The sequence below is a fragment of the Tinamus guttatus genome, unplaced genomic scaffold (assembly GCF_059628265.1).
Source record: "Tinamus guttatus ecotype Peru unplaced genomic scaffold, ASM5962826v1 Tinamus_guttatus_pri_ptg000244l, whole genome shotgun sequence".
Classification (NCBI taxonomy): domain Eukaryota; kingdom Metazoa; phylum Chordata; class Aves; order Tinamiformes; family Tinamidae; genus Tinamus; species Tinamus guttatus.
In genome coordinates this window covers 1,944,207-1,967,117 of record NW_028288778.1, presented here as the reverse complement: position 1 = coordinate 1,967,117, position 22,911 = coordinate 1,944,207, and the positions used below count along the sequence as shown (strand labels likewise).

Sequence of the window (22,911 nt, the reverse complement as noted above, 5' to 3'; positions counted from 1 at the left end):
TTCATTTCCAGTAGTTTAGCAGGCAGAAGAGCTAATTAAAATGACTCATAAAATTTTAAGAGTGCCCCACTCTAGCAGTGCAACTTAATATTTTAAGCTGTTTTAATTAAGATGTGCAACCTACAGGATTTGCTACTGCCGGTTTGAAATATTGTTCCAGGAAAATATCTGCCTTCTCTGGCAAATGAAATCTACTTGATCTCCTCCTCTAACTTATTGTGCCAGTTCATATGTGTAGTTCTTATGAAAGCAAAATGTTCTTTTTGGCAACTGCAAACGTTTTTTATCAGGAAATTCTGATTATAAATGAGCTTGTTGTAGGATAGTGTGTGGTGTCAGAGACTAAGACTTGTACTTCAAGATTTGGAGAACGGGAAATCGGATTCAGCGGAATCTAAGAATGTTATAGCCTTATAAAGAGATTCAATTTCATGCGGTTGGAAATATTGAAGTGAATGTTAATTAGTATTTTTCAATCCCAAATGATGGGATATATGACACTTCAGTTTTTAGGTGAAAATAACATATTTTATAGCCATACCTTGTTAATTTTATGTTTATGACTGAAATTGAATATTTAAGAGATCATTCAAAGTCTTCAGACCTGACTCATAATTCCAGATGCTAGATTTTGTGCATAACTCAGTTTGACACACTATTAACCCTAATACTTAGAAAACCTCAGAAATCTGCGTGTCGAATGTCTCATGTGCCGAAGACTTGCTGAAAATATTGCTCTAAGGCATTTGAATGCAGGATTCTGCCACTTGCATGTGCACTCACACAGTTTACGTGTTTCACGGAGAGCTTTTAAAATCTTCTGTCCTGTCTGTGTGTTGTGACAAGAGTTATTGCCAAAGGGTATTTGATTTTTGGGTCAATGGAAGATTAAAAGGAGGGTGAGGCCATCCAAAGAGTTACCCTCACAGAACCATCAGATTGCAGATAGTACTGATATGTCCATGTGAAAATCCAAGTTCTGTAGCTATAGACTGGAAATATGTTACTTTATGATTGCTGCTATTTATAGCAAAATTCTCTTTTGAATCGGCATGCGGTAATTGTACTGTTTTTTATATCCTCCATATGAATTCTTCCCTGATGTACTTTATCTGCATTTCCTTTTTGGCTTCCACCGTAAGAAAATTTCTTTTGTGCTATCTGGATAAAATCAGATAGGTTTAGGCTAGGTTATCTGCTTCCACGATTAAGAAGTATGTGGAAGGACAAGTGCCAAGTCCTTTGTTCTCAGATCTTGATCGATGTCAGTCTGATGACTGGAGAGGTTTGGATTTGCCAGTTTTACACATGTTTCTTCTAGTTTCTAGTTTCTTCTTTTCCCCCAGATTGGTGAAAATCAGCAGGAAGGAAGTCTGAGTTACTCTGGTTGGGTGGAAGGAGCGATCAGAAAGCTTTCCTGATAATATATTTGACTCTCTGACCCTCTCTGTTAATGTTCAGCTCATCTAAGCTCACCCCTTGCATTGTTAATTGTCTCTTGGTGGACTATCTGATAAACACTGTGCCCGGGACTGTCTTCCCTTGTAGTAAGGATATTTTAATGAGTATTAATATTGTGTGTCTTTGTGTCAGGGAGATTGGATTTGGACAATGTTATATGTGGAATTGTGTCATAAATGCACTGGAAGCCGAACTAGGTGCAAAATTTAACACCTTCTGTGTACTGGCTAACATATTCTGAAGACACTTAGTGATGCTTCATCACTGGGTTTTGCCATTTTAATTTGGCTGTTTTAAAATCCTGATGAGGAGGAGGAGAAGTGACACAAATTAAGTGATGAAATTAATATAATACAGATATTGTTCAAGGTAAAGCAAATCTGTACTATCTTATATTATTTTAAATTGAAATTAAAGCAAGTATTTATAAAGATTGTCTATTTTCCTGAAAATGTCCTTTGCAAATTTTTAATGAATTCTGGCTAGTCTGACATGAGTTGTCAGAAAAGGCTGTAGCATGATAAAGTATATGTACAGTATTTATGGGAGAAACTATTTTTTAACCTTTCTTCATAAGCTTTAAAGCTGTCTGAGGCAGAAAATTTTATACTTTCAGAGAAGAAAAATACTTTTAAATTTCCGTTTGAGTATTCATATTTTACAGAGCATACCTATTTTTGACAATAGACTTGAAATCAGAAAAAAAAATCTTTGCATCTTATTCAGCAAATTAATATCACAGTGAGTGGAAGGTGTGGAATGTTGGTATCTTCAGGTCTGGTATGGTAGAGCTGCACATAAAACGTGCTTTTTGGGAGTTTGTTAATATTTCAGAGCTTTGCATCAGCAATGTCAGGAGCAAGGTTTCTGATCATGGGGCTATTCGTTGTCATATGCTCTTTGTGGCTTGGTGGTTTGGCCCAGATGTGCACAGACAGATGTGGGCAGATGTTCTATGCACTTGTATATGTAAATTTTAGAGAAGCAGCTAATCCATTAATGTCTTCAGATCTGATTTTCTTCAGACCTTCAGAACACTCATCCATTAAAATCTTGCTGAGATTTATGAACACTTTGAGAATCAGATTAGCAATCCCCCCACCTGCCTCCTCTTGCCCTCCTGAAGACTGCAGAGGGCTGCTTGCTTAGCAGGAATGTTAAACTGTCCTGCAGCATGTCACAGGAACGCAATTATTAATCAAGAAGTGATGAAGAGTAATAGGTCTGTAGTACACATTCGCTTCCTTCAACAGTAAAAGACAAAAGTTACAGCACCCATCAGCTTTACATTCTGAGAAACAATTCTGGAGGACTTTGAGTTTTTGCCCAAAGGCATGTTGTTTTTCCCTGTTAGCTATTTTCAAAGAAAATTCTATCCCAATTTGTAGTTTTAAAAAAAAAAATTACGCTGCCTTTCTGTTCCTGAAAGCCAATTAATAGAACAGGATGAAATCCAATTCCCTGTTCAGAAAAGCCCTCTAGAAGAAGGGTGTACATTTGTATTTACTCAACCTTGTGACTTGATTCCATCCCCAGTTTTATGTTATTTTGTTGGCATGTGCAGTAAGTCATGTTTTGTATTTTCTCTGAGGAACAGTTACTTGATGCTTCCTTTTACCTTCCAGAAAAACCAAAATACTCATCTATTTCAGAGATGCAGTAAATGGCCTGAAGAGATTGGTTGTAAAGATGTAGTATTTATGAAGATAAGGCATCCAAAGGTATTGAATCTTAATTTTTGTGCCAAATTCTACTTTAGAATTTGACATGCTATTTTTACATGGGGATGACAGTGAAAATATTAACACCTCTTGTACTAACGGAACTAAGGAGCAAAACTGATGTTCATGGAATAATCTTGTGCAACTGGAGATAAAGCCCAATTGGAGTAGAACTAGCCAGCATAAATTCAAATTGGCTAAAAGACTGACTTGCAGGAACATGGTAGCTACTTACTGCTTTTATTAATGTCATATTTTTGGCATAGCAAATACCAAGGGCATCCTTATTCAGTCAGCTAAGGAATAGTTTATCCTTTTAATTTTATTGCATAGGTATTCATTCGGCATTGCAAAATGGGGAGACTTGTCTTCTATTTAACTGAGGGCCACTGTTTTAAACTAAAGATATTTTTGTTGGGTAATTCTCATACAGTCTCTGCTAAGAAGTTCTGGCTTGAAGCACAAGTTCTAATGGGTATTTTTATGCCATTGAGCATAAGAATAGTCTTCCAGAGACTGCAGTGTCTTGGGAGCAATAGACTTTGTTTTGATGTTGCTGATTAAACACTACGGTACTAAGGAGATAGTTCATGAAGCAGCCCCTTCCATTGCTACGTTGCATTTCAGAAGAGAGTAACACAAAACATCTTGGAGAGAGCTGCTCTCATCAAAGTGAACCAAGTTGCCAGTTGTGTTATGTAACTGTTCTTACTCACAGTCTGCTTAATAACTAACTAAATAAATCCCAAGCCTAGTCTCTCTCTGTCATTTGAATCATCAAAGCTCTATAAATAAATCATGTATTGTGCTAGAAACATCTCTCTGGAGCGTCCATCTGGGAATATACCTTCATGTTTTCATAAATCCATATTGTTTCTTTCTGAAGTGTGGCTTTTGGAAGTTTGAAGCACCCAACTCTTCCCATCTGTTTTAGAAGGTCGTCGTTCTGTGAACGACGCTGTTTTCGTAGGAATGTTTTCTGGAGGAAAAAACAAGCAAACATGAGTTATAGCATGACCTGTCAAACCTTAAAACAAAACATTTTATCATGCCAGTATTCATCAAATTGGATAGAGGACAGTTTTCTGAAATGTTCCAGTGGATGAAAACAACATAAATAAAGTGAAAATCAATGTCTTTCCTGCTCAGGCGCTGTACACTTTCCTTTAGTCTGGAGAATATCCATGTTTAAAAATAACTATGCTGTTGTCCTTATTTTTTTTCCTAGCATGGATTAACAAACTTTCTCATTCAATGGAATAAAGCACAAACATTTTATGACTAAGATCTATTTAAATTAACATTTTAAATGAACAATTTTATTAACAATTCATATATGTGTGATGGCTTTTTCTTTTAAAAGTCCATTTAATTTTGGCATAAATCTGTTTTTACTGTAGTTCTGGAGAAGAGCATATTCTTACTTTAAAACCAGTCAGACATGCTTTTTTCTTGAACTTTCTAAAAAGACTCAAAAGCCATGAGGAACTAATTAATGAAGAACATTCTAAGATCATTAAGTCTTGTGTGTGTGCATATCGTTCTGTAATGAACTGCAATAGATAGCTGTGGCATAAAACTTGTTCATCTATTTGTGTTTCGGAGGGGTTAGTTTCCTGGGATTACATGGTAAGGAAGGAAGGTGCTCGTGCACAGTCTCTGTTCATGATGACTTTCATGGTAATTTTACTGTGTGCTTTTGGATTTTGCCCTCCACTGCAGAAACAAATACAATGAAGAACATTAGATCCCCGTTAGTTTTAAATTACAGAAGTTTGAAAGCTATGACATTAGGTACCTCTCTTGTTTTCTGATTTTAATTAATTCTCTAGTGCTGGTATGTGGCAGTAATCCCACCAAGGATTGGTTTCCAATTGCCTGAGCTCTAACCCAGCAGCAGTCTGTACTTTCACCCTCACCACAAATCTATTACAAAATATTCTGACATTCTCAAGTGTGTTTGTCTAAACTTTTTAACTGAAGAAAGGAGTGCCAGCATTAGATGAAGAAAGAGTAGGTTTGGGTTAAGTATGAACAGATCACTTTGGAAAGAATGTCAAAGGGCTTTCCAAAGGGCCAGCGTTTGGAAGGAGCCTTTCGTATTGTTAATGGATCCCTGAGATGCATCTTTCTGCCTTCTTGGGTTTTAAGCTTTCTAGGTCTCAACCTTGTGCTTGATCTTTATTTGCACAGTACCTTCCATAGCACTTGATGCTGATCTAGGGCAGAACTTTGATGCAGTTACAGTTGGAAGCCAATTGCCTTAGTGGTCCACTTGGGTTGTATTACAAAGTGTAACACAGTGCCAAATGGACAAATGTGTCTTACGTACTGAGAGCATCTATGGACTGCAATATCTGCAGTTTCAGGGGTGTTTTCCACATTTGAATCTTCTTTTAGTCCTGAGCTTTTTCTGAATAGAGTTTTCAAAACTTTGTGCTGTTAAGTACTATGTTACGAAGAAATCTGTGCAAACAGCAGAAAGCAAAGAATGGATAATGTCCAAGAATACTTCTGCTAATATTTTCAGTACAATAGTTTTGCTGTGATCAGACGTTTCCATGTTTCCTCTGAAGGTATTGAATTCTACTTTGAAAAGTTTTACAAAAAAAAATATTCCTCTTAATTTAACATTAGAATATTGATTAAAACCAAAATTTGTTCTTTTTATGCAGCTCATGAGTGGATAAAAATAATTTATCTTAAGGTACTTGTAATTCAGTGACAAAGCTCAATTTTAAAATATTTATTATTTTATTAAAACAGCTACAGAATAAGCTATCTAAAAATATCGTGGTCATCCTGTACATGCAGACTTATTTCTAGGAGTTGTGATGAGAGCACTGTTTTGGTTAATATTGATATATTGCTTCTAAGATAAAAGAGACTTCTTGGGTACTGAATGTTATAATAATGCATTTCTGTATATGGTAATGTTTAAAATATTTGATCTGTGACCTGCTATACAAACACAAGCATACGTTCCTAAAACACTAATGCACACTGTTATCTTTTAAAATTTGTTTCTTTGACAATGGCATTAATGTCCCATTTTAATATGAAAGAAAAAACAAAGCATGACCTTCCTAGAGGAGGAACGTGCCACTGGTCAGCTGCTTGAAGAGCTGATCTTCTTTTAAATCTCAAAGCTAATGCCAAGACTTAAACATTGCTAAGAAACACACTGCCCTTAGGAGATACTAAGTGTGTGAAATGCTCTTCAACAGAACTCCTTGAAAGCTGTTTTTAAGTGATACAGTTAAACTGGCAAGATTTTAGGATTTGGTTCAATGAACTTTACACTTGATAGCCTGATCTATGATGCTTGGCACCATATGTATCATTACACATTATATCTGCTTCCTCTGCATTCCTTTTTTTAACTGCATTTTAGAACTTTCCAAATATTAGAAATGTAAACTATGATACTTTTTGAGAAGACAAGGAAAAACTGATGTACAGTAATGTGGTAACTTGGAGATGAATATCTTTTTCCTGTAGAAGGCTGTTTCCTCGCAAAGAATCTCCACATCTTTGCATCCAAGACACTTGTTCAGTGTCGCGGTACAAATAGAGCTCCGAATTGCTCGGGCAGGTCTGAACCCAACCACCTTTTTGTAAGTGACCTGAGCAGACAGACGGATTTATCCATCCTCTGGGTTTTCAGTTCACTCTAAGATTAAATCCCTCATCGCTGGCGGCAGTTTGGCCTTTCCATGAAGCTCCCTATGACCAGGTAGAGACAAAAGGAACTTTCTTTCTTTTGCACCTAACAAAAACTCTATGCCGTTGTTAACATGAAGATACTGATCAGACTTCAAGAACCCACTGATCTGTTAAAGCCAAAGAAAACTGGAGAAACTGAATTGCATTCACAGATCTTTCCTAAAATTCTAAGCCCACAGGTTTTCATTTTTCTCAATTTTTGGTGGCATTTTCGGCCAATCGTTTTGAGCGACAACTGATCAAATAGTCCTTACTTCCCACTTCTGCTCAACAAATTCGCTGGCCGTCTATCAGCCGTCAAGTAAGAGGGGTCTCCTATTTCTGCCCCTGATTTTAGCCATTTATTTAAACTGCTCCTGCATTTTTAGCAGACAGGGTAACGGCAGTGATAGCGTGTGGAGCTCTCCACGTGCCCTGTGTGTGCTGGGGGTGTGCGCATGGGGCTGCCTCCTTGTCAGGACACCCACCCCTAACTAGCTTTTAATAAGTAGACCTTTTAAGATAGTTCTGTATTTCTTTTATTATAAGCTTTATATTACATCTCTGCAGTTGGGTGTTAATATACTGTGTGCTTTTCTTTCTTGTTTAAACTTACTTTTAGCTTTTCCGTGGTTGCTGGTTGGTAAAGTCTGTACGTGGTAGTCCCTGTCCGATAATCACTACCCTTGCAGGGGCAAAGGACACAGGCTGATTAGTAGAAGTTTATTTTAAAAAAAAAAAGGAAAAGAAAAAAAACTCCTGTGCATCAGCCAAAATATTATTTAATTTCTTTAGAAATGGTTTATTTTTGTAGGTTAGGAACTGGTTTATTTTCATAAGGTTAATTCAACTTTATGTCTTTATGCTGCTGCTACTAGTCATTTCCTTTCCTGCAAATGCCACATCTGCACCCGGTGTTATTTGTAGAACAAACGCAACTGCTCTGGCTAATGGCACGTGTTAACTCGAGTGCTGGTGCAGGCAGCTGTTTCGTTTTATTATCACTGTTTTAAGGGAATGAGTGGCTGGAACGCAGCTTTACCTCTAGCCTTACTGCTCATCTGCCCACGTACCCAGGAGAGGGTCCGGGGAGCACAGGGTCCTGGGTGGGAAAACACACACGTGCACCCAGAAGGCTGCAGTGACCCTCGTTTTGTGTTCTCTGGACGTAGGGTTTCCTGATATTAAGCTTAAAGCTCCCGCATGCAGTTTCCATAGTAATGGGGTTTGTGGAGCAGCCGCGGGTCCCTTCTCCTCGTGCTTGCTCAGACCATTATGTTCTCTGGTCACAGCGGAGCGGTCAGCTGTGCTGCGAGATAAAAGAAATGAACTTATTACAGTGGGAAAAGATTTGGAAGCGGCAGTGAAAAGCAAACTAGTTCTGGATTTACTGAAACGGAGATAAAGGCAAATTTTTTGATCTCGGGTTAAAAAAAAAAAAAAAAAAAACAGTGAAGAGGAACTAGAAATTTAGATTGTCATTGAAATGAGCTCCTGAGTGCAGAGAGCAAATCAGATAAAAATGTCACGACTTCAGCACTCGAAGGAGAAATGATCAAGAGCCCCTGTATGGTATTAAGAGTATTTGGCATAAAGAAATGCAAGGGATTACTTTTCCTCATGGCATTCAGTCACAGTTTAACTGCTTTCCAGGTAGGATTTGAGGTCAAAAAGGATATGTAGGCAAATTAATGAAAGAAAAATCAGGGCTACTGTACAAAAAAGATGTATGTTTAGACTGAGGTGCAAATGAGTGTTTGTATACTTTTAAAAAGTACACATTTAAAAAAATATTATTGTTCTTTTTAATATGTATTTGACAGGAAGCATGAGAATTGCTGTTTAAAAATACCCTGTCTTCAGCTTTTGAGAAGCAGATCATGGTGCAAGATAAGCAGGAAGGAAACAATAGAAATGAAGAGAAAAACAAAACCACGAACACCCCGAGAGCCCTCCTCCCAAAACCTGTAAAATCTAAATGAAAGGTTGAGTTTGAACATGCACTGAGTTCTTCTAAGGCCAGAGAGGAAACATAAGTCCCTTACATTATTTATAAATTTACAAATAAAGATCTAAATCTTAGGTTAATGTTAGGTTAATTAATTTTAGATATTGTTATGTGCAGAAAAAAAAAGCTACGTGTTTTTTAGCATTGATTTTAGTTTAATTTGGAGTGCCAGGCTGATTTCTAGAGCATGTTCTAGAGCATGTGCTGTAAAACATAGAGCAAGCAACAAAGTTTTCTTCAGCTGTTGGTTAAAGCCATCATCCTGAGGCATTTTCTCATGTTTTTGGGTGTTCTGTATCTCTTCTCCGCCCTCTATGTACATTTTATTCATATGTATGAATCTTTGAATAATTTCTTAAGTAGGAGAGATTTTTTTAGTGGTTCTGTTTTCACAGTGCCTGTTACAGGGAATTGGGGGAGGATGAATTGGATAGAGGAAAACTGATTATTTCAGTGGAGAAATTAAAGTAATGGTATGTTGGGCTCGACTAAACCGCCAATCTCTCATCACCATCAGTGTTTTGGTACCGTTTCCAGATGTCCTTCAGTTTGACGGGAAGGATTTCATTTCAAAGACTGCACTCTAATGTAGGGAAGTGAAATAACATGGCACATTCAAGCTGGTTTAGTTTGGACTGTACTGAAGAACTGATGTAAACTTTTGAGTGGAAATGTATAAAAGCCCCTGGGATTTCCACACAGTCTTTTTTTTTTTTTTAATGAATTTCATGTTACCTCTTTGGATTTCTGCTGCATGATATAGAGGCAGAAGGAGTTTTCTATTGAAGTTTCTAAAGCGAAGGAAAAACTAAAAGATAAATTCATGGGGGGATGTGTGTTCATAGCTCAGAATAACAAGATAGTGTCTTTTTCCAGACTGTTAGCAATAAAAAGTACAGTTGCATGTGGTAAAAACAGTATGTTCTGGACTTGGTGCCAGTGAAAAGCTGATTATTTTGCAAATGGAAAAAAATCTTTGGTTCAGTTCATGTTCGTTGATAGCATTTATTAGGCAAGAGAACAGATGAACCGTAAATGCAAATAAACTTCTGTATCTATTAGTAATTGTTTGAACTGGTCCGGCAGTAAAATTTTGATAGGATGGAGAATTATTTATTCAAGTTTGCTAAATTGTTTTTGAAAAACTTGCACATTTATCCAGTGACATCTTTTACTCTGCCAGCTCTGTCTTAATTTTTATAGAACAGCTGATTTGTCTTCATAACAGAACGTTTCTTTTCCCCAATAATGTTAAGCAGACTTGCAGGGAGACCAGAAACAGTAGCATTCGAAACACGTCATAGTTAATCTGAACCACCTTATTTTGCAGATGGCATCTGGTACTGCGAGCAGAAAACAGCTCGTGTGCCGTATGGCACAGTTCAGGGGGAAAGGGAAGGTATGAACAGAACCCCCCCAAAATGTATTTTTTTTTTTTAAAAAAAAACCCATATTCATAACAGGGTATGAAGTTCCGGTTTCAGCAGAAGAAAGCTCGAGGTACTGGCTGTTATTTATATCAACTCAAGTTTGTTTTTCTTGCAAATTATTGTAGTTGGCTATCTGGTATTTGTAATGCTATATCAATATTGCATAATCTATTTTTCATACTGTCATTCATTGCAATAAACCTGCATCTGTTACACACCGGGCAAAGGTCATGTCAGAAAAGCCTTCTTTACTGTTTGAGTTGCTTTTATACTTTACATTTTATTGCACGCTTTTGACTTACAGCCCAGTAAAACACAGGCTGCTCCACCAGGGCCAGTACTTGAAAACAAAGGTGCTGCTCACACTGAGGCCTTGTCCTGCTCAATATGAGGAGTGCTCATCCAGCTGAACTCTGTTATTCTATTGTGCGAACAGAATGCTCAGAAAAACTGGAATTTGTGACTTGGCATATAGCATAACGCTCCATTACAGAGACATATGTTTAAAAGTTATATATCTACTTTAAACCATTCTGAAGGTATGTGAAGCAAGCAATAAAACTCCACTGTGGAAGGTCTGAGTGACTCCTCAGTCAGGAGGCCTTGTGCTCGTGCTCCAGAAAGCTGAGCAAACATAGGAATCAAGTGCAAATGGTCTGTGTCAGTCAACATTGAAATAGTAGACTGCACATTGTTCTTTCCAGTTCCTATTAGCCCTGTAAAGATTCATATTGGAAATTTCATTTTATCTGGAATGAGAGGCTCATCCAAAGTCCCGTATGGCATCCTCAGCTCTGGGCCTGGTCTCCCCTCTGAGCTCTGCTTGAGGTTCTGGTTAGCCTTGAATCCACAAACTTTGGATACTGCCAAAAAAGATGAGTTTCCACTGAGGCCTTAGTAAATCTCAGCTTAAAATGAGTCATTGTTTTTTCCCAAAGCGAGAAGCTGGTGGAAAATTGAAGATCTTCTGGAGATGCATGCATATACACACACACACACACACACACACACACACACACACACACACACATATGTGTGTATATATATGCATGTGTAAAATATATAGATATATGTACACATATATTTGTATAGGGTAGGTATAGTTTTAGCAGCCAGTAAAATTAAAATATATTCTTCTGCAAGTGATCTCTGGGGCTGTTCCTTTGGTAAACAGTGTGCTAAGGATGTATTGCAGGTTCATGGTAAGAAAACTTGAAGCAATTCAAGATACTGATCGGGAGCTTTGGTATGTTTCGATTGACTGTCGATGATAAAGATATTCTTTCTATAAGCGATCAAATAAGGTACAACTTACCATTAATTACAATTTCTTAAAATCTTCATAATCTTGTTATATCAATTTTAATCTGATGATAATAGAGAAAAAATGTGGTTCCAAACTGTTAGTTTGGAGAAATATAGCTCTACCAGGAGTCATGGGGTTGTGCTGACCTGCGTTTTCAGAGGCTGACTAAGCTAAGAGACATCCAGCAGTTCCTCGTGTGGATCAGACACAGCTGTTAATGGAAGTAATGTTTGGTGGTTGTTGTTGGGGGTTGGAGAAGAACTTTTCTGAGCCTATCAGTCTTTCTTAATTTGCCAGATACTAATAAAGACTATGAAGAAGATTGGAAGAGCTTATGGTATTTTAGGAGATATTAACTGTAACTTGAACCTGACTGTTTCATTCTGTGCCATGATTAGGATTTCCCAATTCTCTCTTTTTAGAGGATTACCCCAATGGGACGTGGCTTGGAGATGAAAATAATCCTGAAATGCGGGTCCGCTGCCCCATCACCCCCGCTGACATGCTGCACATCAGCACGAACTGCCGCACGGCCGAGAAGATGGCCTTGACCCTGCTGGATTATCTCTTCCATCGGGAAATTCAGGCCATCTCCAACCTTTCGGGCCAGGGGAAGCATGGCAAGAAGCAGCTGGACCCTCTCATGATTTACGGAATTCGCTGTGAGTATAAAACTTGTGAACGTGTGTTGTGCAGATAAGGCAGGGCTGTCCTTGCTTGGGGTCCCCACAGGGGACGTGGGGAAGGAGGAGCTTCTCCCACTCATACCCGAACACCCCACTGGTAAAGGCTGGTGAACTGCACTCCATGGCCCTGGCCAGTGAGCTCTCATTCCTGTTATACTCTCTTGACTCCATGACTCAGTCTCACCCACACCTTGCCATCCTAATAAGCCCTGCAATTCCCTAATTGTCTTCTGGATCTCATACTGCTGGATATTGCTTCCTCCCCACTCCAAAGAAATGAAAACGGGTCGCAAGCTGCTGATCCGAAGGCCGTCTCTCTCTGTCCTAGAAATGTGAGTAGTTGCCTGGTGATCTCATTCTGCTTCCTACAGTGACATTATTCAAATATAAATGCAGATACACTGGTGTGCAGGTTGTCCTGAATAATTCCTCTCTCACTTTCTTGTCATTTTTGTAATTAAGTAATTAAGTAATTACCTTACGTAATTTTTTTAATTACCTTAAGTAATTAAGGTAATTAAAATAGTTTCATTGAAGTAGGTCTGAAGAGCTGGAAATTTGTATGGACTAATAATTGTAATAAATAGTTGTGAAAAATTATAATTCACAAGCTTTACCTTTAAAAAATTAATTACAATCGAGAGAGACATCTTTACCTATCCTTTGTATTACTGTGTTCTTTACATGTTTTTAACTTAGGAGCTGCAATAAGCTTTCCAACCTGATGGAAATCAAATGCCCTGCTGGCCTCTCTGATGACAAACTAGGTTAATTCTGGGATCAGAAAAGTTAAAAGTAGGCTCAAAAATGTGTTTGCTAAGCTAAAATAGATCGTGCAGTGAGTTCTGATCTGTTTCAAGTGGAACAGCAGTCTTTTATTTTCCCTCTCAGAAGTACTCTCTACTTCGCAGCTCCTGCCTATTTTAAATGGGACTCTTTTAGTGGGACTGCTGAGCACTTGTGGCTCCAGAAGGCATAAATATGTCCCCTGTGAGGGCATGTAGATGTCTGCGTGTCCTAACACAAACAGAACTGAAACCTTCTGCTGTTTTTGGTGCTCGTTCTTTCACAAGTTCCTGAAATCTCTCCAGCAGGGGAGGACGGATCCGGGGTGTAAGCAGATATACACAGCAGTAGCCCAGGGAAAAGGTTTGGTCAGTTTGTGGAAAATAAGTGCAAACTGCCCTGCTTTCCTTGCCCGGCCCTGTGGGATGGGAGCACAGAGGAGCGTCCATGCAGTTAGGCTTTTTGTGTCGTGGTTGTTTCCCCAAATTCTCTCATGTGGTTTGTAGAAGAATATTAATGGAAGTTATTTTGAATTAATGTTTAAATTCTGAGTTCATTTTTAAGCTCATGAAGACATTGAATGCAACACTTAATTTTGGAATTGTACTCAACTATCTCCTAATTGCAGTTAGAATGCATTTGGTAAGAATAAGGCAGGTATTAATGCTGCAGTTGCCAGGCAGATGTTTTGTTAGCTTTTATTTATGTAGGAATCCTAATGGACTAATGAAGGAATGGACTGTGAAGGAATCCTAATTTTACCTTGTTGCAGATATTCATCAAAAGTATCTCTATGTACACGAAGTGTTGCAAGTATCTAACTAAGAAATATTATCTTAGTTAAAATGGAATGAATAATAAAAATAAGCAAATAAAATGTTCAAGTATTGCTGAAATGTTCTAAATAATATGGTCTTGGATCTCAGGTTTTTATTTTCATTTGTGTGTATGACTTGTAAAAGTTGGGATGGGGGAAAGGTGCAGTCTGCAGCGAAGGAGAGATGAAGTATCACGATGCCTGTGGGTTCGTAACCACAACGCGCAGGATACTAACATAGCATCTGTGCCAGGGTCCCAGTCTTGTGGATGGTAAAGCTATTTTGTAGGAATGAACGCATCACACCAGAGGTGCAATTTTTGGCGTTTTAAAAGGAATCAAATGTGTTTTGGATGTCAAATGTAGTAGGCATAGCCCATAGTGAGGAGCGAGGAATGGAGTGTGGAAGTGTGAAGGAGTGTGGAATGGAGCGAAGAGCAAATGCAGGAACTTTACAGGAGGCCTTTACCCACGGGGCTGGGTTATCGTGTAGCAATAGACCTTGGTCTCAAAACACCGACTACATTTTCACCTTAGGTAGCTCACCAGTGGATTAGTACCGTGGGAATAGCTTGTTATACTGAAATATATTGTATGCAACTGCCAATTTGAAATGCCAATTAAGGCTTTGGCACCTAGCCAGGCAGAGCTGATTTTGATTGGTGTTTGAGGAATCTGGTGTCTTGTTTTTATGCTTTTTAGGGCAATGTTTGATAGATAAGGGAAAAAATAGTGGCGAATATTTGGTGGTCAATGTGTTGTCCTCTCTGTACACAGAACTGAGCTGAGGATATACGGTGCCATTGACCACCTTTGATTTCTAGTAACTTGTCCTCTATCTCAGGGGAATTAATAGGCAAAAGCAGCCCCATCCCATTTGCTGCATTATTCCAATTTCTGTATATATTTTTAAAGGAGACAATAAGGAATTTTGTTTTCCAAAACCTTTTTATCTATTGATCTCATCAACATACATGATTGTTACATGATTATTTCACACATGATTATTTCATGTAACAATAACAGATATTCTTGTAGTTGTTCCTATAGTGTTTTTAAAAACCTGAATTTTTTTTTGCAGAGCATAGATGTTAAAAGCAGGAAGTAGACAGCCTTCTCCTTCCCCCTTTGTCACAATTTTGATGCAAGGCACTAGCAACCCCTCCCTCGATACAATCTTACATCTCCGTGCACAGATCTAATGCCTGAGTTGTGCAGGAAGAACAAGTTTTTGAAAATAACGTGCCTGAATGCTAAAGCTGGAGGTTATGCCATTTATATGTAGCATTATGCCATTTATATGTAGCATTATGCCATTTATATGTAGCCCCGTGCTGGAGGTCGGGGTCCGGGTGTCCTGGACACCTCTTCATTTCTTCTGCCCATTGGCTAAAGTGTTGCTGCTGTTTGGGAGCCAACCCATAGCAAGGCAGGGATGGTGTCCACAGGAATCTGCTTTGGACACCTGAATATTAATGGTTGTCGGGGTTTGCCATCGATAAGAGTTAAATCCTGCAGCAACAAATGCAGAAAATTCAAGTAATCTTTACAACAAAGAGAATATAATAGCAATAACTGTGCTGTGATGTCAGCCCTGCCGGTGACAGGAGCGTGGCCGGCAGCCCCACGGGCACCTGCTTCCCGCTGGGATGTCCTGCTCCATAAACCCTCCCAAAGGCAGCGCTCCATGGGAATGGAATTCCGCTGCGGTCCTGACAGTGTGGGTTGCTTCTGCTCTGGGCAGTAACACTCTCATGTGTTATTTTAAACCTAAACGGGAATCTAATGTCATCAGCCCCGTGTCTGCCAGCTGTAGCTAGCAAAGCTCAAGCTAGATTTTATTTTTCTTTTATTTCAGGTTTCTTCTTAAGGCTTTGTCATTAGAAATACATTCCCTTGTTTCTTTTTCTAGGAAAAAAAAAATCTAACTAACCAAATCTGTATTTAATAGAGATTATTTTGAATAATATGCAGAAGCTATTGGAAATGGAGCAAAGTGGGTTTATTAAAAATTCTTGGTATACTGCATAAGGTTTACCACAAGAGAGAGATGAAAGTTCGTATTTGGAAGCGTACATTTTCATTTGTGGTATACATTTACTTGTGGGGTGGCAGTGGTATTGAAGAGTTTTTGGACCAGAAACCAAAATGACTTAAGCACAATATATGTCATTAAATAGCTCATTACTTTAGCCCTAGAAAAAATATTGAGATTTTAATGGTGAAATGTGATATAAGAACATTAGCCCTAATAATTTGGTTCTTTGTGTAACCAAAAAAAAAAAAAACCATCAAATTCAGTATGCTGTAGAGAGAAGAAAGTTTATTAAATGAAAGGTGATTATTTTTTAAACGCAATTAAAATAAGAAGTTGATAATCAAAGCTTAGTATTCTGTTGTGTCATAATATTGCTTCCACTAAAGATGGAAACCTCCTTTCTGTCCTGATGAGTTGCAATATGTTTTAATACGCCGCTTGGCAGAAGAGCGGCGCGCAGTTGTCCTCCCTCCAGAGCACAGCTGAACGGAGCACCGAGCTGCTTGGCAAATTCACGAGCACGGTTCCGCTTAGGATGGGCAACCAGACACCACGTTGGCTTCCTCCGAAACGTGTTTGACCCCTGCCTGGTGGTGTGACACGTGCCAGGCTGATCAGTGTATGTGTGCGTAGATGCTCCTTCGTGCCCGTCACCCAAACGTGCAAGTCGGGCCGGTTGAGCAGCTTGGAACTTGTCGTGGAAGATGCTGCTCTCGGTCCTTTGCCATTGTCTCATGGCCTCGTTAGCTTTCCCTGAAGGTTTTTGTATTAATAGAGCTGCAAGTTGAATGACAAATATACCACAGTTTCGTTCCTTAAGGGTCACCAAACTTCTAAATATTGGAGGAAGAATTTGTGTCTCATTGGCAAGCTGTTGCTTCTATATTCCCTCTGACATAGCTAATAGTTCTCACCACTGGGGCTGTTTTAGAGGTATTTCAGGCTGTTGCCTTTATGTAGAAAGTTTTGCATAAAATTGCAACTGCAGAAAACATACACTATAAATATGACTTATATTTATTTTTTTTGTTGTTTTTGCATTTTCTGCTGTAAAAAGGCTTTATTTGTGTAGTTCTATGCATTATAGCCATTTTTCTTTTTATCCCCTCTTCTCCTTCGTAATCTTTGTATTCCTTTCCACTCTTGACTACTCTTTTCCTGTTTATTGCAGAAACATCTCATTTCTGCATATTCTATCACTCACTTCCTACAGTGTCAGTGGTTTAAAACTTTGGTGCACCCAGTTGAAACCGATTGCACCAGATGTCTGTGGGCCTTGGTTACAGCAATTGGAGACGTCCACCTGGACCTTGGCTTCCAGCAGGAGGGTGCTGGAGAACAGGAGGAAAAAGTCAAACTGTTTAGTTGATACTTTGTCCTATTTGTTTAATCTTTTAAGCTGTATATTCAGCACTAGAAATTGATAGATTTTAGTTTAAGTTAAATTGTAATCGAACTTAATTGAGAATCTGCTGGTAATTTTAGTTTCAATCCACTCCCTTTGGTAGATCTGGGTTCTGTGGAGCTTGCTTGGAGGGGAGGGGACTGAGTGGTGCTGATCAGGGGCTCAAACCTGTTGAAGATCCCTGATATTTGCTGTTTAACACTGGTTTCTGATTCTCTTTTATACAGGACATGAACAAATCTTTCAAGCCATAGTAACCTGACCAAAAGTTGCGTGGTTGATAGCTAATCTTGTAGTAGCTGGAAAGGCTTTTCACCATGTATTCCTCTCCTGGTATTGGCTGCCGTTGACTGTAGCTGTTTGGAAACGTGATTTAACGTGTTGCTTTGAGGACTGAGGCTTTATCAGGTGTCACAGCGCTTTGCTCCTTGGTGCCAGGTCATGGCTCAGAGGTAGGACAAGATTTTACGGTTTGGAGGGTTGAACGTAGCAGACGATGGTTAGCTCAAAATCCTGACATCCTTGTGGGCTTGTGGGGGATTGAAGAGTTGAGTGGAGTTCTCCCGAGCTGTGTGCTGCTCAAAACCTCTCCTCTGCATCTTCCCAAGGGCACCGCCTCTGTTTGGCAGTCCCAGGAAGCCATGTTACGGTTTGTCCTGGGTCCATGAGCGTGGTCACTGTCATGGAGAGAACTCAGCAGGAAGGAACATTTGCAGAAGTCAGAGTCACAGAATGGTTGAGGTTGGCAGGGACCTCTAGAGATGATCTAGACCAACCCCCTGCTCCAGCAGGGTCACCCAGAGCATGGGGCACAGGGTGGCATCCAGGCAGGTTGGGAAGGTCTCCAGAGAAGGAGCCTCCACAGCCTCTCTCCTCTGTTCCAGTGCTCTGTCACCCTCACAGTGAAGTAGTTCTTCCTCACATGGAGATGGAACTTCCTGTGTTTCAATTTATACCCATTACCCCTTGTCCTGTCCCTGGCCACCACCGAGAAGAGTTTGGCCCCAGACCGTTGGGTTCTGGTACTCAAGACGAACCAAATGAATCTGAGAGTTGGTCATATCTTTAAATGAAGAGAAAAAAAATTCTCATGTTTTTTCTCATTAGTGTTTTCTTTTCCAAAGAAGGTTTCTGTTTCCTGTGTTTTGGGGGTGTTCTCTTTGTACAGCGCCTTCAGGACCCGCTTTGTTGCCGTGGTGCCGTCTCGGCAAACGCGTGTCCCTCCCAGCGCCGCACCATCCGGCTTCACTTCCAAATGGCTTCTCCTTTGTGAATCAATTAAAAGCTGCCACATGGAGGGCAGTGATAACCCCTCTTGGGGCTCGGCAAGAAGATAATAGGAGAACCCGTTAAGTTTATCTCAGCACCACAGTTCTCATAAATAGCATCAGTGCTGGCGCTCGCTTACTGACTTTATATAAGCACTATAATTTAACATTGGCTGTTTTTCTCTTCCTTCCTGGGTACTTGTGTACATTTCAATTATTTTCCTGGCCCTTTCCTGTTTCATAAACTGAAATAAAGGCCGCAATTTGGGGGAGTAAAATAAATTATTGGCAGGATGTTTCTCTCTCCTCTCACACTTCTCTTGTTGCTCTTCCATTATAAAAGCAATGAATTTAGTTTTCCATTCGCGAACTTTAGCAACGATTTAGCCTGTCAGCCCCTCTGCATGCAGGCTGATTGTGGGTGATGGGCTGTCAAACAGCTCGAAGTCACAGAGAGATGAAACCCAACGCATGAGCTCACTTGGACCATCCCTTTCCAGCCCATGCAGGATTATTCCATCCCGTGTATCCTTTGCTGCTTTAGCCAGACTAATTTGAAGTAGCACCGAGGTGCCCTAGTAGGAGCAGGAGAGGAGCTAGCAGCGTCCCAGGGAGTCAGTGAACATAAAAGCAGCTTCTTCAGCAATTTTAAATGTTACTCCAGGAGAGTATAAGCTCAGCTAAACACCAGAGAGGCAGACTGAGTAATTTCCAAGAAAGTGGGGCTCCTTGTGAGAGTTACTGATGCAAGGATGGCAACTTAATGGAAACGAGTGAGTGCTGTTTTTTCTGATAACCTGCAGGAAAGTCTTGCATGGATTTCAAAAGTCGTTACATATTCAGTTATTAGCAACCAGGAGCCCTGATGTGTGGAAGAGCAGTGCTGGACTGCTCATAATTGTGCTGTGTGCAGTGTCCAAGCATTTTATCAATACCGCGAATCTATCCCAGCTATGAAGTTACAAGTGAAATGGAAGAGGGTTTATATCAGTTGTTCTAATCACTATTTTCCTTGGCCCTGTTCCCCTGCTCGTGGACCCTTTCCAGTGTTGTGACTGTGTGCAGGGTGGTTTCTACAGTGATGGAGTGGTGGTGTGCTCTAGGGTCTGGTGTGGAAAGATGCTGAGCTGAGCTGGTGACCCAGCGTTGCTCGGACTCGAGGCCTGGGAAAGAAGTTTCCTAAATCCTCAATAACCTCCGGGCTTTCAGGGTAGGGTTTGGAAGACCTGAATAGTCATACGAAGCATTTGATCCTGGTCGTTCTGGGAAGAGAAGCAGCTTGGCCACCAAGCACAGGCTGATCGGTGCAAAAGCTAATGTATGTTCATCTGGAAAATGCATCGCTCGGTTTGAGGAGAGCTGTGATTTCACAAAATCTCGTAAACGGAATTCCAGAGACTTGCCTAGCGTCTCTTTTCCCCTGGCTTTGAACTTGCTTTTCTTCATTTTGCAAGGGTTAAAAAAGCGGAGCGAGGAGATGCCTCAAGCTGACTGTGAGTAAAATGTAAATAAATTCCCGCAGCGTTCAGGTTTCTGTCATGCCAGTCCTCTCCAAACCCACAAGCTCCTTCGGAAGGGGAGAAATTTTCGTTGTTGATTCATAAGCGAGTTTTTCTTGGCGGCACGTGTGCTGCTGTTTGCCATCCAGATGGGATGCGGAGGCTCTGTGGTGAGGGCTTATGTAACGGGATGTCTCGGGAAGGGGGCTTTAAAGCGACAAGCCGCGTTTTTCCATCAGCTCCATTGCAGGTTTGGTCGGATCGAGTTGTGCTGCTGCCTGAAAGGGAAACAGAGCTGCTCAGTGCCTTGCTCTTCAAAGCTGTGGAGATCAAAACCGGCCCGATGTGTGATTATTGGCAGCAGCTCCTTAAAATCAGAAGCCTTTCCATCACACGTTATTGTTTCAATTTGGGTGATTCCATTTGTTTTGAGCATCAGGCTTTGATTTGGAGCACTAAGTCGATCCCCTGGCAATAAAAGCATCATATATTTAGATGCGTTTCGTTCCAAAGAGAATGACATCTAATAAACCTCGTGGAACGGCTTCTCCCTCCAGAGTGCTGAGGGAAGCAGTGAGATCTTCCCTTGCTCAGGCAGGTCATAAACGAATGCGCTGACATTTCTAATGTGCAAACCCAGAAGGTAGCCTTGATTAAAGAATTCAAGGTACCAGCTCCTGTATGTGCCTTTTTATTACACAGAAGGACGATAACAATTATCATGCGAGCATTAGAACTTTTATTTTGGAGATTATTTGCGGCATTGGAGTCTTTTAGGTCCCAATCTTTTGAAAAGCCATTTCAGATGAAAACCCTTGTGTTGTTTATATGGGATGTTGCCATTGCAACCTCTAGCTGTTTAGTTATATATGCACCAAGTATGCAATTTTGCTTTCATACTGGGATCCAAACATTTTATGAATATATATATTTATATATGTGTATATATATTTATATCAGGAAATGAAATATAGATCTTCTGTCTTTTTTGGAGGTATCTGCTTCTGCTTGCTATGCCTTTTTTGATTTACAAGATATTTTCAGAGCAAGGAATGAATTATCTTTAAAAATGGGGGGGAAAGGCTGTCGGAAGTAAATTGCTATTTATCCATCACCATCCTAGTAGGGTGGCTTTCCTGTGACCCAGGAGCAGTAGCAAGGCTGTAGGAGGAAAAATGAACTTCCCAAGTGTCTTCTCAGAGTATAAAAGCTTGAGTTTGCCTTGGAATTATTTTCTTGTGGGTTGATTGATTTGTTTAATGAGTTTGAAACACTTCATGGTCCCGATAATTATACAGTGGTTATTAAGTGGTTACATATATCCAGCTGTTGGTATTCTGCCACCGTGGGGGCATTGCAATCAAAAGATCCTTAGGGAATGGTTTAAAGCTGCTGCCGTAACGTGCCACATGGAAATGGCTTGGATCAAAGTGTGCCACCGGGAACGTCACGAATACCCAGTTTGCCCGGTGATTAATTCTTCTCCTGATAATTCCCAGCCTATCTCTAGTTCTACAGCCCTGCTAACCTTTTGTAGCACTTGGCACCTCCTGCAAGGGAGGCTGAGATTGAGCAAACATACACATACACGGAGAAAAATGCTGTCATTTCTTGCCAACATCATAAATTTGACACTCCGCTAGATGGCATTATTTGCATACTTAGTGGCTCTAAGAAGGCGGCAAAACTGTTCCACCGTTGATTAAATTAATGAAAATCGACCGGCGGGTTTTCAGGCATGGTGGAAAGGTGTGCCCAAATGGAGGAGCTCTTCAATTTCAGACAAAGATGCATTTGGAGGAATTTGGAGATGCTAAATGGTATTTAGTTTTATTTTTTCGAGACCCCTGATAGGGTCCTGTAAACCTGCATGGATCCTATTAAGTGTAAATCAAGAGTGTTAATAATAAATTTTAATTTCATGTTTCTACTAGTTCTACGATTCCTTTTGGCAAATATTTTAAATAAATATTAATTAAATAATAATACATATTTTAACAAATTACATTTTGATTATTAAAATTTAAAATACAGATATTCTAAGATATGGAAACTAGTGGATGATTTTTATGCTTAACTAGTTTTTTCCTTTTGACTGCTGTTTCTGGCTGCTGTAATATATTAATGAGTCTGTGTGAGCATCTTGCTCTTTTGAGGGACGTGTTACCTCGCCAACATGCAATCTGAGTCAGATCTACAGATAAGTATCAACAAGGTGTTTCCTTTTCTAATGTGAGAGTTTTGTTTCAAAATGCTTTAAAATCTATAAAATATAAGCCATCCTAACTGTGTTTTACAGAGGTTAAGAACAGAGACAGAGAAACCTGATGACTTTCTTATGGTGTTTTCTTGATTTTTTCATAACTTTGTTGTTATTTTGCTTGGGATGGTGCCATGTGTTTATCCTGAAGAAGAAAGACTTGCACCAGTCATTTGAATGGTATCTTGCAGTGATCTGCTGTGCTGCAGAGAAATGCTACAGCTGCAAAAAATGGGGTTACAGCCTTCTGCTGGCAGCAAACTGTAGGATTTCAGATTGACCAAAAAAAACTGTAATAGATGAAAGTGAATAATTCACTATTGCTTAGGTCTTTTAGTTGAGAAATGACTATATGTGCAAGAACTTTCTGTGCTGTTTGGTAGATTTTTAAAGAAAATTGATCTCTGAAATATCTCCTTGGTATCACAGCATAGTTTGTCATTATTCATGAAAACTTTTCAAATCTTCCAAATGATTTTGTGTTCCTGTTACATAGCATTGCAATTAACTTTTTGTAAATA

The 22,911-nt window shown here is 39.7% G+C and overlaps 1 protein-coding gene across 2 annotated transcripts in view; it reads left to right on the top strand.

The window, feature by feature from the left end:
• Window positions 1-22,911, top strand: part of BANP (BTG3 associated nuclear protein) — a 129,508-nt gene that overhangs the window by 31,750 nt on the left and 74,847 nt on the right. For both annotated transcript variants that reach the window (XM_088526256.1, XM_088526255.1), the window contains exon 7: window positions 12,054-12,293. In XM_088526256.1, the coding sequence (XP_088382382.1) occupies window positions 12,054-12,293 (240 nt within the window). The remainder of the gene's footprint in view (window positions 1-12,053; window positions 12,294-22,911) is intronic.